The sequence below is a fragment of the Micromys minutus genome, assembly GCF_963924665.1.
Source record: "Micromys minutus genome assembly, chromosome: 22".
In the NCBI taxonomy this organism is placed as follows: Eukaryota; Metazoa; Chordata; class Mammalia; order Rodentia; family Muridae; genus Micromys; species Micromys minutus.
The window spans coordinates 26490220-26502919 of NC_137957.1; the positions used below are offsets into that span (position 1 = coordinate 26490220).

The 12700-nt window shown below is 36.3% G+C and overlaps 1 protein-coding gene across 22 annotated transcripts in view; it reads right to left on the bottom strand.

Moving 5' to 3' along the window:
* PPFIA2 (PTPRF interacting protein alpha 2) overlaps nucleotides 1-12700 on the bottom strand; it is a gene marked incomplete at both ends in the record, with an annotated part of 426677 nt that overhangs the window by 289219 nt on the left and 124758 nt on the right. For 14 of the 22 annotated variants that reach the window (XM_080935700.1, XM_080935697.1, XM_080935698.1 and 11 more), the window contains one exon: nucleotides 1894-1974. The exons of the other annotated variants lie outside the window; for them this stretch is intronic. In XM_080935700.1, the coding sequence (XP_080791826.1) occupies nucleotides 1894-1974 (81 nt within the window). Of the gene's footprint in view, nucleotides 1-1893; nucleotides 1975-12700 lie in introns of those variants that run through there. 22 annotated transcript variants of the gene reach the window in all.

The window sequence follows — 12700 nt, forward strand, 5'->3', positions numbered from 1 at the left end:
AACAGTAGAAGGGCAAACTGGGAGGGGATAATGACTGAACTGTAACTAAAGATTAAATATTATTATTATTATATATAATAATAATAATAATAATAATAATAATAATAAGAAGAAGAAGAAGAAGAAGAAGAAGAAGAAGAAGAAGAAGAAGAAGAAGAAGAAAAAGAAGAAGAAGGTTAAGTCACACGGTAAGAATAATTAACTACTTTATTCTTCCCTTTGAAGGGAAAAATAAGGATTCAATTAGCGAGCCTTTCCCTCGTGCTTTAGGTGCTATTTTGTCTACAACTAAAATCCTAAATAATAGCATCAGAAGCATAATCACCCAAACCTAACCACTTGCTTGTTCCTGAACACTCTAAGATCAAATACCATTTCACGGGATTGAGAATGTTGAAAAAGTGAGTTTGTGTTTGGCAAAGTTTATGCATTTTCTGAGCAGTAAGGGTTTTTACCTGAGTAGGCTATCACATCAGCAACAGTGGTTAGAAATTGTTCCTCTGCATTTTCAGAGAAAAATCACCTGCCGAGGAAAGTGGCAGTAAGACCTCCCCTGCAGGATTTGCAAAAAGCCCGTGTCACAACCGAATATGTGGAAATCGCTGACCCTTAAACTTTGAAACACTGGGGGAGAGCACCTAATGTCCAAACCTGCCTACGCAGTCATCTTCGGGGTATTGTAAAGCGTGCTTATGTCTCAGTGTACCGGGAAGGAAAAGAACAGGATGCTTCTGTGCAGAGCCTCAGGGCAGTGGCATTTTGAATCACCGCCACAATGAGCAGATTGGCTCCAAGTAGAGAATATATTCTGGAACAACACAGAGAACGCACTATCGGTAGACATCGGTGTAAAACAGGAGAGGTGACAAGTTTAAAAATAAAAGTACAAAGGCAAGAGCGAGAAAATGATTGTATGCAGGGGTTGAACTTTGCAAAAGCAAGAAGCTTCTAGAAAACCAGGATTCATTTACACTGAGGTCCCCTCCAAAATTCTGAATACCCTTACCATATTTTCCCTCTGCATCTCAACTTTGCACTTGTTCCAGAACACCGTATGGAGTCAAAATGATAATTAAGTGAGAAGCATTTATAGCCTCACAGTATAAACCGCGCAGTGACAAGAGGCCCATTGTCTTTGGCCAAAATTACACTGAACTATATAGTCAACCTTGGTATTGAAAGATGCACACATTTGAGCATTAAAGGGAAGTAAAATCTGATTTGATTTTAGAATTAAGCATTTTCTGCACTGAGAACTGATTTGTCCCCAAGCATTGAAGACACATTTCGCAGGCATCACCTTTGTAATTCATATAAATCATTCTGAGTCTTTGATAACAGAAAAAAATCTATCCTAATTAGTTTCTACCTTATCTCAAATTGAAAAAAAACATAGTAAACATACTTAAGTCTCCTGTAATCGTGACTGCTTTTGCATCACAGTTAACAAAATTAGATAACAGGCATGATTTTATGCTCCCTATATGAGAGATAGAAGATTTTCCTTAGACTTAGTTTGTAAACTTCTATTAATACCTTTACATTTTACTCTGTGATACATAAGAGACAGACCCACACACTGTTCACTATATTGTAGCCATGCAAACACGCAGCAGGAACAGCACATCTCCATGCCTTTCCATGAAGATAAGAATATTTTTAAAATGCCCATGAAGTAAATCATTCCCTATTATTTGGTGGGAATTCACAGAGAAGGCAACTGCCACCCCTTCTCTACGATTAAAGCCAGATTAATCGCTTGCACATTACCCACTAGGTACACCCGCTTCCTACTTCCATACTGCCTACTTTCCCTTTCATTATTTCCTCTTTATTAAAAGTTTGACTGCAAATGAACTTCCTCCATAGTGAAGCCATTGAAAGCACACTTACTTGAAAAGTATAAAACCGGGTCCCGTTAGGAAGATGCACTTTAGGGGAGCCAGAAACGGTGTTCATATCCGAGAAAATCATTTCTGATCACAGAGACAGTATAATCCACAGGAGCTACAGACGCCGAGCTGAGGGCTTAACGTGCAGATAAATCCGTGCATGCATCGAAGGGGACTACAGGGTACAATGAAATCTGCCCCATCCTTCTTGGATACACAGGGATAGCTTTTAGAAGCTTTCTTCTCCGTTTGAAATCTATGCGCAAAGGGCACCAGCTACTGACCTTTCATGCAGCTAGTTCTTTACAACGCAGAGTGTTTAAAAAAAAATTAAAAACACAGAAGGAAAGAAGCAAGAACCAACGATAAACGGAGCCTGTGCAGATTCTGGCAGTGCTGTGGACCTGCCCATCTGTTCTCAGTGATAATCACCTCCCTCCACCACAGTCTAGCAGAGTGATTATGCTAAATATCCTGGTTAACCAATAACACACAGTTTCATTTCAGGGATGCATGCACAGTGTTATTCAGAGGACCTCTTCTGACGAATGTGGAGTTTGCTTCACACGCTGTTAAGGCTGCATTTTGGTAACTGAAGATTGTTTTTACTCCCTCTATTTTTCGGCTATGTATATATATATTTGTAACCCTCAGTCCCTCTGTCTATTCCCAGTCTTTCCAAAGGTGTCATTTTTTGTAAAGCCTTTATAAAGTGAGAATTCTTTCGTGTAAATCAAAATGTAACTAATTGCAATACTGGGAAGCAACAGTTACAACCCTTTAAGTCTCTGTAATGTTAGGAATATTTTCCCATAAAATTCAAATAATTTCTTCTCTCTGGACTATAAAAAAATCACAAATGTAGCATGCGTATTATTCAGTCATTTCTATCCTAACCCATCAAGAATATTAACACTTAAAGTATCACACATTTGTTTTAATTAAGCCCTCTTATGCATAAAACAGCTAATAATGGTATTTATATATGATTCAAAAGTTTTGTTAAGCACTGGAATTTGTTAAACATGCTTATTTTTTTCTATGTCTTTAAGCAATTATACAATCTGTATAAAAGATCAGATTTGGATGACTTGGCAACTTCTTGAGGTAAAAATAAATGTTCCATTTACACATGGTTCAAAGGGTGGAGATGTCAGGAATGAAATGGAATGACCCAAAAGACTGTCTTAGCAAAAATATCTAAGTTCAAACAGAGAGACTAGGAACCGCCTACTTGGAAGAGACCGGTGATAAAAGGATGGTGAAGGGTGACAAAGGCACACAGAATATTAATGCTAGATTGGGAGGCTGAGGCAAGAGGATTACCATGAGCTCACGCTATTCTGGGATATACATAAGTCAAGATCCTGCCTCTAAAAAAATAAAATATAGCATTTTAAAATTATTATTTGTTTACACCCACAAAACTGGGGAAGCAAACCGGGGATCTGGGTTTTTCATCTTAGAAGAGAAAGTGCCTACATGTGTTAAAAGGAATTCACTAAAGGAGGTTCGGCAGAGGTGGGTAGACTGTTCCATGTTTAAGGAAGATGTTAGGTAGCACAGCAGCAAGCCGCTAATCCCAGAGACAGGATCTCCAGAGAGAACTAACTAGCAAGACAAGGTATTTGGGAGCTGTGGATTGAATTGGGAACACCTACCTCAATAGGATGATTCTCAATACCAACCTCAGCTCTCCCTATGCAGGAACACACACACACACACACACACACACACACACACACACACGCGAATTGTATAAATGTGTATACATATAAACATAGAAACAGAGAAAATGGTTTACCTATTCTTTAATTATTTAACCATTTATTTATATTTGTATAAACTGTTTTATATATGTGTTCCTTTGAAATGTTACCCACTATATCTTATCTCTGCTAGTCTCTCTTCTGCTGACTGGATCTCCTCACCAGTTTGACTTCTGTTTCCTTTTGACATGTTTGCATGCTTTGATATTTAGGTTTTGGTTTGTTTTGGATATTTTTAAATTACTTAAAGGAAATTTTAAACTTTTTTCTCTAGGACCAATAACTTGCTAACTGTGCTTGTATTATTATGAGTATGTTTTGAGAGCATAATTTCAATAATTATTTAAGTACTCACAATATTCCATTTTTAAGTTAATGTTACCCCCTCTCATTTCTTACTCTATGGGATTCTCTCAGATGGGGTAAAGGTTTAAATTGATTGTATATTCTTACTGTATGTGATTAACAGGCCCAATGGAGAGCTCCCCGTTAGAGTTGCTCTTTCTATATAATGTTAATATTATCTCATTATTCTAAAAACCGACTTGGAAACAAGACAATTTTGTTCTCTGTCTGATAGCAGTAGGAAAGGTGATATTCTATTCTAGGTATAGCCAAGCTTATGCAATTAGCTACATTCTGAGAAGTTGCTGAGGCCAAGGCCATGATTTGACCTACCATCATTATGGAAATCAGAAACACTGTACAAATTAGATCATTGGACAGGGAGACTTTGGGTCACTATAAAATGAAAAATACATCTACTTGGCCTGTGTGCTGCTTAATGCAAACATTGAGAGTTAAAGTTAGTCCACCACATGAATACAGTTTTCCCATAGTTCTAACCTTTAGTCAGACCTAAAGAGCCATGATGGTTTTGGACATCGTATCCTGGAGGAGTTTCAATACTGCTCTAAGTTTTGGATCAAACATACAGTACAAAGCTGTGGTTTTCAGGCAGTTTATTCTCTTGAATTTATCCTACTTTTTAAAAAGTAGGTTGTAGTTGTCAATCATATAATAGTTGACTGAGTTTAACTTAACAATGAATGAATTCTTTTTTAAAAATAGATCTATTATGATATTCTAAAATTAAATTCAGCATACAAAATAAAAACATCACCACAACTTAACAGGTATGGTCTAATTTTAGAAAACTAAATTAAAGCAAACTAAAACTTTTAAAAAATGACATTTTACACCATTTTTAACTCTTAATCCCCTTCAATTCCCTAAACAATCTCATTGTGTTCACCAGAAATCCATAAACAGAATTCCCTTCTCAAGCTCAAGCCTGAAGCTTCATGGATAATTGGGTTCAATAATCAGTCTCTAGTATTATTCAAAATTCTAAACATTATAGTTGATTTTCATTTACATTTTTATAAAAATGGATAGATTTTGATATTTTCCTTTACAAAATTGTTCCATTAAATAATAAAATACAGAATATGAATGTGTTAATGATATAGTATAATTAGTTCTATAGTGTCTTTTGTTAGTGATCATATAGGTAATTCACACTTGAACTGAAAAGGACTATGAATTACTAGAATGAAACAACAGATATTAACAAAAGGTACCATTAGCTTGACTTGTGGCTTTTCTACTCACTGCAAACTTAAAAGTATGTCTCTGTTAAGAGAACTTTTGAAACATTTAAAAGGTGAACGTACTTGTAAATCATTCTGAAAATTGCACAATCTGAAGCAATTCTGCCCATGAGGAAATCCACATTAAGTGAATATTTAGAACAGAATCTGTGGAGGTAAACTGTGTGAGGATATGGAAGGACTTTCATTATAATTCTTATACTTCAGTTATGTGTACAAACCAGTATGTAACCTTTAGACCTCAGTAATATTTTAATATTACATATGAATTCTTGAAGAACCTAAGTGGGATTCTATAGTCTAGAGAAGTATACCTTGCTCTGCATTTTCTCTCAACATCATATATTGGCTTCTGCAAATATTAAGGGCTAGTAATCAAGGGTTCTCATTTTTTGGTACTGTTGCCAGGCTCTGAATAATGATAGTAAAATATGCAGCATGATCCCTCCTTTATATTTGGTAGGGTCAATAGTAATGATAATGGACAGTAACTAACCAAAGAATTGCAGGGCAGTGCTTCAAGTACTAATCAGTGATGAGACCCACAGAATTCTAAGGGATTTGATTCAAACACTACCTTATGAGAAGGCTGCATTACAGTGGTCCCAAGAAAAGCAGATGGAGGTCAGCTTCCTAAAGAGCAGGGTTAACCTTCAAAGGGGCAATGATGGCACTGCATAACCAAGAAATGCCGGTGATAGAATCCCAGAGCATAAAAGATACCTGCACTGGATGGACACTTGTGTATAAATCCCCAAGTAAAGCTAGAAAAAACTTTAATCTGATCAGTCCTATATATCTCTACAACCAAGTATAATCAGACCATTATTGTCTGGTAAAGGTTTGAAATTTAGAGTTATGTTTTCACAGTTTTTGGTGGATATGTTTTGACATCATTCTTTAGCTTGAGAAATAACTTTTCACGGTTATTTTACAATGCTAAAAACTTAGTTTTTTATTATTTTCAATTTAATATCTTAAGACCATTATGACATTTACTTGTAAATAAAAGAACATAAAAAAGGGCCTGTGGAGTTGTTACAATGGGTAAGAGCCCTTGTTCTGCAAACATTAGAGACCAGAATCTGAATTACAAGCCCTCAGGTTTCTATTTTAAAAAGTCAGATGTGTCTGCATATGGCTGGAACCTATGCATTCTGGGAATAAAGGTGAGTACTGCAAGAGCTCACTGGCTAGCCATTCTAATAGAAATGCTGAGCCAATGGTTTAGCAAGAGATTTTGTCTCAAAGGAATACAACAGAGAAAGACACTGTGACTTTCTGCTTTGCTCAATTCCCATGCATGCACATGTGCATTTGTCTGCATACCCATGTGTATGTGCCACACATGCTTATAGTAAATGTATAACACTGATACATGGAACAGGCAAATATCACAGCCCCGTGTTATGAGTGGAAAAGGTGTAACAGTGCTTTCCAAGCAGTATCTATTATATGACAGAAAAGAAAATAATTCATTACAATTGCAATAGAAAGACAATTGTAATGCATATTCTAAATATGTAAAAAAAGGAGTAAATGGGGAAAAAGTTCAAACATAGCTGTCTCAGATACTTGAATTTTTATGTCAAATGTAAAAGTAATATTTGAAATACAACTAATTTTTGCTTTCTTAAAACTTGATAAGCAGTACTTGATTTTTTTCAAGGGCTTGACAGTATGCATTGAAAACGTACTAGTTGCAATAAGCGTAAAGTACATGCAAAACAAAACGCAACATGGGAATAGTCAAAGTCTTCTTGTTTTGTGAATATATGTATATTTTTTGTTTTCTTTATTTCTTGGACTTCATACAGTCTGTGAGTTGTTTCTGGGGGAGTGCAAGCCTCTGGGGTTAGCATCCCACTATCAGTGACTGCATATTATGTCTGTTCTTTTGTGACTGGGTTATCTCACTCAGGATGATCTTCTCTAGATGCAGCCATTTTCTTAAGAATTTGGTTAAGTCAGTGTTTCTGGTGGCTGAGTAGTATAAATTTATTTTAATGTCTGAAAAAACAGTACTGACAAAAATGTATAATTTTAAGCAAAAAATGTTTAAAATCTTTACATTTATCTTTGTTTTGCAAAATAAAGTCATTTAAAAAAAAACTTGATAAGCAGAACTTTGAATTCCAACAGTTTTTAATTGACTACCCTAAATTATCTCCCATGTCATTCTGCCTCAGGGGATCTTCCACAGCCTTCTAACATGCTTATTACAGGCTGACGCTTCGAAGAATCTTAAAATGTTTCAGAACTTGTCATTGTGACGTCTGTCAATATACAGACTCAGCTCAGAGATGTTATATATTACATCAAAATAATTGTCTTCTAAGGTGATAGTTTTCAACCTGTGATTCATAACCCCTTTGAGGGGCAAGAGACCCTTTCACAGGAAACATTGGAAAACAGATACACTACAATTCATAACAGTTGGAAAAGCATAGTTATGAAGTAGCAGTGAAAGTAATTTTATAGTTCGGGGTCACCACAATATAAGGAACTATATGACAGGTTTGTAGCATTAGGAAGGTTAAGAGCCACTATTGTAAGTTGTTGTGAGTTTCTGAAGAGATAAATCAGCAGTTAAAGTGTGTGTTGCCCAATGAGGAGACTCAGAGTTCAAGTTCAAGAACTAATACTGGGCTCCTGACTAATGCCTGCAGATCTTCTCGCAAGAAACCCAAAGCTTTCTCTGCTCTCTGGATGTACTGCCATAGGCAGGCATACATATAAATGTACCTAAATTAAATTAAATAAACATTTGAAAATGTAGTTGTGAAACATACTCCACTTCATGTAAGTCATTTGTCTTTAATGCATTCATTTATGCACATGGATTAGAAACTCAGAAGTTTGCTATGGTGATGAGAATTTTTGAAACTTAAACAACATATTAAACGGGCTGCTCATTTTCTGTTTGTGGTGAATCCTGAGGTGAAAAGAGGACATAGTAAAAGAAGACTGAGGGGTGAAAAGCAGGGAAGGGAAGGGAGTTGGGGGGAGAAAAGGGAACATAGGCATATCGCTACAATTTGCACCATAGCACTGTATGATAACAAATAATTTCATCAGCATACATTCTATTGTAAGTCATGCCAGATGGAGTGGGTGCTGGAGCCCAGATGGACACTGATTCTGAGTCCATGTGGACAGTGATGGCTCCCTACATTATTGTTGCATAGCATTCGTTTCTTTTCTCACAGCTTCTCTGAGATATTTATCTACTGCCAGATTGAGGAGTATATATCTTTATGTTCATATCACATATGGTATGTACACAAGTTCATACAGGATAGGCGAGCTTTTGGTGAATTCATGAAGAAAAGATTAACTATGGCCTAAACACCAGTCAGTATTATAATAAAAGAATGTAGCAGTTCCAAGTGTCTTTAAGATATGTAATTGGTTATGCTCTGTATATGGAGGCAAGCCTTTGTTAATCTACAGGTATTAACTTCCCTACCTATAAATACAGATGGGTTTGTTCTCTACAACCACAAAGCACTGGGGAAAGTTGCACTGAATAAGGGAAGTACATGTGCTGTCAAAAGTAGAGGCCCTTGTCTTAGTTGTGCAAAACAATCCCTTTAAGCCATTTTCATAAGAAAGTGATTTACACGATGAGAGGAAAGAAAGAGGTAAAATAGTTACCTGTCCTATGAAGACTCGGGATCCCATGTGTGGGTGTAAAATAAAAAAGCTTTGTTCATAAACAAACAGCAGCTGAAGTGAATTAACGTTCTGTTCTGCATCGTGTGCCTAATAAAGAGCATAACTTAGAAGCGAGGAGGATGTTGGCAAAACCGGACAGACTAATGCCTTATTCATGCATTTTCTTTCTTACTCTTCAGGATCTCTAGAGCCACACTTGCCAGGGTAGAAAGAACATCATTTCCTGTTTAATTTCACTTTTCCCCGGAATTGTTATTTAGAAGATAAATACGATCACTGCTGTGCTTCAACTCAGTTAGAAATGATGCCTGGGAGTCAATAGCTACATTTATCAATTTATCAATCAGGACATAGTATGTCATTGTGTGGACCTCAAGGAGATCCTCACAAACAAGCATTTCTTCCTTTCTGGAGTTTATGAAATGTTATTTTATTGTAATCATTGAACTGATTTAAGATGATATAACAACAATGGTCTAAAGTTTTCATTTAAAATTCAGTCTATTTGATTATCAAGTACCATTATTAAAATAAGTTCTTGGCAGTAATTTATCCGACAAGTTTTTCTTTGATGTATACTACAGGAAAAAAGTTACTTTCTTATTAATTAATGTATCCTTTATATAAAATAATTATTAAATGTCACTGTATCTGATTAACTACATGTTTTTATAAAATTATTCAAAATTCCCTAACTCTATATGTGTGCCTTTATAAAAAGGAAGAAAGAATCAGAGACTTTTGCTTTTAATAGAGATACACATTTTTGGACTAAGCTGTGAAAGGATAAAGCAGCCATTACAGGAGACAGAGATTGCTTTAGAGAAACATGTTTGGTAAAAATCCAAGTGTTCTGTTTTCTGCAGGTTGTATTTAACATTACAATTACCCAGTAAATAAAAATGTCATGAAAGTAGATAAATATACAAATTTGAAACTACAACTGAATACAAATAGGAACAAAAGACTGGATGAGGTCAGGAAGAAATGAATGTTTAAATAAAAGGCACTCTGAATGCTGAGCAATAAAGAGTAAAGAAGCAATTGACGATCAGGGAACACAAGGAGATAGATGTGTACTGAAGTCCTGTCAATCAAGTAGAGTTTCAAAGGAGTTTCAAATGGCCCTGGGAAAGCAAATTAGATGAGGACTGAAAATTATCAATGAGCTATTAAAATATACAGGTTACTTTGGTGGAACAATATAGTAAGACTTAACCATATTGACACAAATATAAATGTGAATTAGGAGAGCTAGAAGCAATATTTATAAAGCTATTAATTTTTATAAATATGTGTACATGGTGGGCCTATATACATATCAGCCCATGTGTTTGCGTGCAGTTGCATATACCCATGTGTGTGCATGCTAAGAACAAAGGTTTGAACATCATATATCTGTTTCAATCCTTCCACATTGCACATGTCTATTTCAATCCTTCCACATTGTATACTGAGGCAGTGTAGCTCACTTAGTATGGAACTTGTCAATTTGGCTTCTTTGGCTATTCAGCTTGCTCTGGGGATCCTTGTATGATCGCCAATCATTGGGATGCAGGCCACCACTCTACCTGCCCAGAATTTATATGGGTCCTAGGGATCCAAACATAGTTTCTCACATTTCCGGGTCAAGTGCTTTATTCCCTGGGCTATTTCTCCAGGCATGTAAAACTGCTCTGTAGCATGAGTTCTCAAAAAGACGCCAATAAATGAAGGATTTGCTAACAATGAAAAGAGGGAAAGAAATAACATGTTCATGTGGAAGGGGAAACCTCTAAGAGTGAAAACTAATGATACAGGATAGAAAACTGAATGTCTAGAGTATGATCATTGAGTAGAGAAGGGAAGAATCTGCAACTTAAGAGATCAATTTTAGAGAGGATCTAAAACTGCCTTAGGTAATAGATGACAAAGAATATTTTGGGCTCATTAGTAGTTGTGGTGGGAGAAGTCTGTTTGTAAGAGGAACTAGGAAGCCGGGATATCAGCTATGAAAGACTGAGAATGAAGGTTTTTCTATGATTGTACATTAAAATAATGCCTTCAGCATTATTTTATGCCCTTACCACTCGGCTATAAAAGATATTGTCTTTGTGATAATATGAACATTGAGAAACAGTGGTCTTTTATACTTTTCTTAAGCCTTGCTATTTTCTTTATGAGGAACTATTTATTTTTCTCAGTCAAATTTTGTCTTTTAGTGTGACCATTAGTACTTTCCTGGTCATGTTATCATTTTCATGTCATTAATGAAACTTGATAATTATATTATGTGCTAATAACTAAAGAAGAAAAAGGTGGAGTGCCACTTAGGGAGGAGAGATCTCTAGCCTAACTTCAATGTCCCTGCTAACACAAAATTATTTAAAAATATACTAAATCATAGTTTTAATCTTCTGCCCTGGATATATAGGCATATGAAAGAACAAAATCACATCTCAGTTGCCCAGCTTTCCTAGTAAGAGGTTATGAGACACAAAATTAAATGTGGCTGTAATATAAAAAATTATAGGGCTACATAATGCATTCAAATTATCTTCCTTGTAGTTGACATTCACAACATGTAAACACATGAAAGAAACAAATACTAACATTTCATAACTAATGGAGAAAGTCTTATTGCAAATGATCCCCTCTAATATCTCCAGAGTACATAATCAGGAATATAATTATAGTGCCTTGGAAAGCATTATCTACATTAGAGGTCCTATTCACACAAATAAATATTAATTTGATTGAACTGATTAGGTGTAACGAATTGGATGTTTCTTTCAATTGATTGTACCACTATTACAAAAACAACTCCATATAGTCATTAAGAACACTAGCAATCATGCCAAACAGCCTCAAGACTATATTCCTTTCCTTTTACTTTCTAAATGAATAAAACATCGACTTAGCATCCCTTAGCCTAAGTCTTCTTCTCTTAAGAGTGGTTTAAAATAAGTTCTAACTCAATGCTGTGAAAGCTAAGTGATATGAGGAATGCATTTCTGAATACATCACGTTGGATATGTGCATTTTACAATGACATCTCAATTGCCTACTGTCTCAAAGTTTCCATTGCTGTGAACAGACACCATGTCCAAGGCAGCTCTTATAGAGGACAAGATTTAATTGGGGCTGCCTTACAGTTTCAGATGTTTTGCCCATTATCATCATGGCAGATAGCATGGCAGCATCAAGCAGACCTGCTTCTGAATTCTACATCTTGACCCAACTACAGCCAAGAGAATCTGTCTTCTGCAGACATCCAGGAGAGTCTCTCTTCAGCACTGGGTGGAGGCTGTGTGTAGGAGGAGGCCTTCAAAGCCCACTCCCATGGTGACACACTTCCTCTAACAAGGATTCACCTCATCCAATAAGGCCACATCTATTGATAGTGTCACTTCCTGTGGGCCAAGCATATTCAGACCACCACACTCACTAAGATCAAGTTTTAATGACGTTTTGTGATGTGTCATCAGGCCGAAGTTAGGAATTCTTATCATTCCAGAACTACTGTGTGTTAGTAGTCCAACACCCCTTAACCTACTCTCTCTTTTTTTTAAGTAGTTCAGAACAGAGTTTATTCAGGTCATGGGGGAGTTAAGAGGGTAGTAGAGGCCGAGAGAGAAGAGGAGGGGTAGAGAAGCAGAGGCCAGCCATGAGTACATGGAGAGAGGAGTGGAACAGAATGGGGAGTGGAGAGGAAAGGGGGGTGGAGACCAAGAGGCCAAGAGAGCAAGAGAGTAAGAGAGAGCAAGAG